Here is a 5,000-nt window from a genome sequence, read left to right on the forward strand (position 1 = left end):
GCTGTTCACAAAGATTAGCATGTGCCCAGCAATACTAAGAAATATTTATTATAGCTGTGATACTGAAGTTATCTGAAGTGATCTGTCCTCACAGTCAAGTTCTTATCATGGAGGTAGAACAGAGTTTAGGGATAAGTAATCCAAAACTAATCCATGGTACAGCTGTATTCACAAATTAAAGAGGGGATTCATACCTGTCAATTTATTTGAATTTAAAGCAGTTATGACCTTCAAAATACCCTGTCACCATAGTATGTATGCCGGCTCCTGCTAAGGTGTCTGTTGGAGTGTCTGTGGTGAGGATTTGAGTTGACGTGTAGAGCTGACTTTCTATGGCGTGTGCTTCTGGTTCCGTAGGGCCATTTATTAGTGTTCTGCTCTCTCGGCTGGAGAACCTTGTGGAGAATTCGATTGAGGTGAACCTGCTGGTGACGGGCATCCTGGCCCAGCTGGCGGCGTTCCCCCAACCACTGCTCCGCTCCTTCCTGCTCTCCACCCAGCCATTCTTCCAGCCTGGAGTCCGCACTCTCTACCAGGTACATCCCTCTCTCTGTCTCTCTCTCTCTCTCTCTCTCTCTCTCTCTCTCTCTCTCTCTCTCTCTCTCACACACACACACACATACACACGTTCTGCCACATACACCATGCTCTAAGGCTACGTTTACACCGTCAGTTAAATGTGAACCAATTCCGATTTTTTGGTCATATGTGGCACAATTCCGATGTGTGTAAACAGGGAAAAAGCGCATGGATTCCGATATTTCCAGGTCGGATTCAGGCCTCATTCATATGTGGAAATAAATCAGATATGAATCGTATATGTGCCAATGCCACTGCACGGGCAGATTGGATATTCCCTGTCATTTTCATCTTGTGCATCGTTGAAAATGGCCACAATCTTTTACGTTTTCGCATATACATTACAGAGCCTACAATGTTGCTTTCAGTTTCATGAACACACAACAGGCAGAACGGTGTAATTAAAATGAAAACAAAGAAAAGAATATAGGCTCTTCACTTTCTTTTTATTAAAAATAAAACCGATAGCCTATTTTGACTTCTCAAGATACTTTGGAAACGAAAGTAAACAACTAGCCACTGAAATATCCTAATGCAAGCTTATTTTGTGCATTTACAGTGCCTTCTGTTTGCTTGCTTTCATTTCAGTGAACAAAATTGGTGCGCATGCGGATTGTCTCAAGTGTTTAAAATGAGTGAACCGTGTAAACACAGATATCTGATATGGGCCACTCGTAAATGTAGATGTAAACAGGCAGTCCAAAAAATCGGATATAGACGGAAAATCGGAACTGTGCATCAAGGCCTGCCGATGTAAACACAGCCTTACACAAGTGTGGGTACCCGATCCATGCCGCCTGCCCGATCCGTTCAGTGCATGCGCGTAAGTGCTCATTAGACGCGGAGCAACAACAAGGTTGTTGGATGTGGAAGAAGTCGAACGGCAATGTCTTTGCGTTGAGTTATGCTGTTCACAAAGATTTTGTCAATGAAGTGCTGACTAACAATCCAACCCACAATGTTTGTAACATTTATGTGTTGTTCTTTGTACAAGAGTGAACAGAACAAGAGCAAGCAGCCGATTCTCACAGGCTGTTTTTCGCCAACACTGCGCTGTAATAAAAGACTGAAATCACAAAATAGACCCATTTACCATTTAATCACTTAATTTTTTACTGTTAAAATAACCATACACCACAACATCTTTATCTTAAACGTCAGGAAGACAACCAGAGAATGACTCAGTGAATGAATGAAATTCCCGCGGCGCGGCTAAGCAAATAAAGTGGCATAAGCGTAGAAGAGATCGGGCAGTGTCGTAAATCGTCATAAAATGAGGATTATGTGTAGAACGGATTGGGCAGGTTGCATGGGTCGGGTACCCACAACAAGCACACATGCTCTACCAGGTTTTGTGTACATGTTTATCAGTATCCATATACATGTATATTTGTATGCTTGTGTGTGTTTGTCTGTCTGTCTGTGTGTGTGTGTGTGTGTGTGTGTGTGTGTGTGTGTGTGTGTGTGTTTGTCTGTGTGTGTGTGTGTGTGTGTGTGTGTGTGTGTGTGTGTGTGTGTGAGAGAGCAGGTGCTGGTGTCAGTGAGGGATCAGCTGGAGCGCTATGCTGAGAAGCAGACGGGCTTCGCTGAGCTGGTGCGGGAGGCGGGGCTCTACCTGCTGGCCAGAGATCAGGCCCTGAGAGAGAGAGGTGACTCAGCATTTACCTAGTCCAATGGAGGACACTTGAAGCATGACACCACAAAACACAAGTCATAAAGCATGAGACAGCACGTATACAGATACAGTATAGATATTATCAGGGAGAGCGGTACACACAAAGTTGCACTAGAGCAGGGACATCCCTCTCCATCTTCAAAAAACTCCAAAGACCCAGCTCTTCAGAAAATGTCTCCTCTCCTAGCAGTACTTACAACTAGCCTTGCTAATTCCTGCTAGCCTAGAAATCTAGACGCGCCCCAGGGCTAGTCTAGCAACTCTCTGTTGGCTTGTGAGCTCCAGAAATCGAAACTTAATCAGGTCAATGAAATCGTGTATAGAGTCGTTAGGTGGGCTTAACATAATGATTGATGGCAGAGTTGCAACGGTTTGGCTTGAATTCCCTGCTACTTGAAAACAAATAAGATGGATGTCGCTGCTGGCGAACAGTGTAACACAAGTTAAGCTTTTATTAAGTTGGCAAACGTTTGAACTAGCCAACTAGCTCCGCTGGTGGGAAACGCATGGGACTCATAGCGCTGCCGCTGTCCTATTGCGTGCAGAGGGAATTTGAAAGACAACTGATTATCCCGCCCCTCGGACTGAGCACTGCGAACGGTGAGTGCCCAGACCCTACATTTTAATGTGGGTCTGGCTCGTCAGGCTAAATTCCTGCACTTACCACCTTAGTAGAACTGACACTTGACTGTATGAAAACAACACTCACTGATCCACGTTTTCTTATTGTACTTCACCTTTTAGATTGTTTCAAATTGTTGTAGAATTGTTGAGAGATTTTTTTTTTTTAACTTTAAACTGTTTACCATGTTGTAAGTCGCTTTGGCTAAAAATGTGTTAGCCAAATGTAATGCAATGTACTGTAATGTAATGTAAAGTTGCACGTCAGTGGCCAAAATATCACACAGTTAGTCCTAAAACATGAGGCAACATTACTGACATTAAACATCAGACAGAATCTATACAGTTTGACAGAACTGCACAAGAAATCACATGCTGTACTGAGCTATTCCTCTTCTCTTCATCAGAGAGAGCAGGTGAGAATGGGGAGAGCTGGTTTCCCATTGGTCAAGTCCTGAGGCCCCTCCCACGGTGTCCCAAGATCCCGCCGGCGTGGCGGAGTCGTGTCTACGCTGCCGTTCTGTTCGGCGAGTTCCTGAAAGAGCTGTCCGCTCTCGCCCAGGAGCACACCACCCTGCTGGACCCCAGTGAGGGATAGACCCTCCTGACAGGACTACTGGACTTGTGCCATCACTGTCCCGCACCAACTCCCTCCTCAGACTGACCTCCACCCTCTTTACTGTCTGTGCAGCTCTCCCTCAACATCCAGAATACACACCAGGCTTGGCATACTATCACATGTGAATTAAAGCATAAGACTTGTGGGAACAATGTGCATTTTTGCATTTGGTATAAAGTTAGCAGATTGATTTTTCCAAGATCTTAAATTATTTTTAGTACCTTTGGGCCGGTCTTTTAATCGAAGTCCCCAAGATCTGTTCCATTCTCCAGGTGTGTAACCTAACACGGTCATAACACGGACGTGTTCCAGTGCCCAGCAGTTCTCTCTCCTGCCTTCGTGATCTCTACCCAGCCTTCTCACTCACAGAAAACACAGTTGACTTCCCAGGCATTATGCAGTGTCCATTTCGCCTTCTGAATGCCTGTGTCCAATTTATCCAACCTTTAAAATGTCTGCCCAAACTAGCCCTAAAAATATTTGTGCCACATTTCTTTTCGTTCTCAACCCAATTTGAAACATGTCCAGATGACCATCCCTTTACAACCACTAACATGTCCGCCCAAACTTGCCAATGTAAGTGTTTTACCTGTAACATATCTGTTTTAACTTCATCACATCTGTCCTTCACAGTGAGAGGAGTCATACATGATATCACTTCACTGTTACACATGTACTGTCTGTCTTTGTAACCTATCTGCACATATCATTTATATGTAACTGTATTCTTGTTATGGAGATGTACTGTGTGAATGATTTGTGCAATTCCCTATGAGTTTATATTTGTATGATATATGTTTACATTGCAGTACAAAATGTCTCCAATTATGCAGTAAGATGGCCTGTATGACTGTGTGTGTGTATCTGTTTGCATGTGGGTGTGTGGGTGTCTGGATGTGTGTGTGTGTGTGTATCTGTATCTGTATGCATGTGGGTGTGTGTGTGTGTGTGTGTGTGTGTATGTGTGTGTGTGTGTGTGTGTGTGTGTGCGTGTGCGTGCCTGCCTGTGTGTGTGTGTGTGTGTGTGTGTGTGTGTGTGTGTATGCATGTGGATGTGTGTGTCCGTATGTGTGCCTCCCTAACACTTCTGAGGATGTGTATTTTGCAGCAGGGCTGTTTTGTATGAAACAGATTTTCCGAGCAATAAAACTATTTGATCCATACAGTGACACTGGCTTACTCACACATATACAAACCTCCAACAACCTCACAGAGAGAGAGAGAGAAAGAGAGAGAGAGAGAGAGCGTACCACCCCTTAGGGAGACTTCAATTGAGGATTTAAAACTTTAATTGTTATATAAACACATACAAATAGCAGTCATTCTTTCTATTAGGCCATCATTTCACACACAAGGACACACTGTACATACACAAAGACACATACTGTGATATTCAGACACATTTATGTGAGAAGGGCTTTGTGTTTCTTAGGGCTGGAATGAGCATGGCTCCTACCAGAGGGACACCAGCAGCACAGACAGGACTGAGAGAGGGAGAGAGAGAGA

General features: G+C 44.1%; 2 protein-coding genes across 8 annotated transcripts in view; one reads left to right on the plus strand and one right to left on the minus strand.

Annotated features, from left to right (window-relative positions):
* Positions 1-4,413, plus strand: part of LOC121690190 (protein FAM160A1) — a 12,737-nt gene extending 8,324 nt beyond the window's left edge. The window contains exons 10-12 of the mRNA XM_042070613.1: positions 358-536; positions 2,108-2,228; positions 3,283-4,413. Of these exons, the coding sequence (XP_041926547.1) occupies positions 358-536; positions 2,108-2,228; positions 3,283-3,473 (491 nt within the window). The 3' untranslated portion in view covers positions 3,474-4,413. The remainder of the gene's footprint in view (positions 1-357; positions 537-2,107; positions 2,229-3,282) is intronic.
* A 352-nt stretch (positions 4,414-4,765) lies between these two features.
* ednrab (endothelin receptor type Ab) overlaps positions 4,766-5,000 on the minus strand; it is a 6,557-nt gene continuing 6,322 nt past the window's right edge. For all 7 annotated transcript variants that reach the window (XM_042070961.1, XM_042070962.1, XM_042070960.1 and 4 more), the window contains exon 9: positions 4,766-4,978. In XM_042070961.1, the coding sequence (XP_041926895.1) occupies positions 4,898-4,978 (81 nt within the window). In that variant the 3' untranslated portion in view covers positions 4,766-4,897. The remainder of the gene's footprint in view (positions 4,979-5,000) is intronic.

Source organism: Alosa sapidissima, chromosome 18 (genome assembly GCF_018492685.1).
Source record: "Alosa sapidissima isolate fAloSap1 chromosome 18, fAloSap1.pri, whole genome shotgun sequence".
Lineage (NCBI taxonomy): Eukaryota > Metazoa > Chordata > Actinopteri > Clupeiformes > Clupeidae > Alosa > Alosa sapidissima.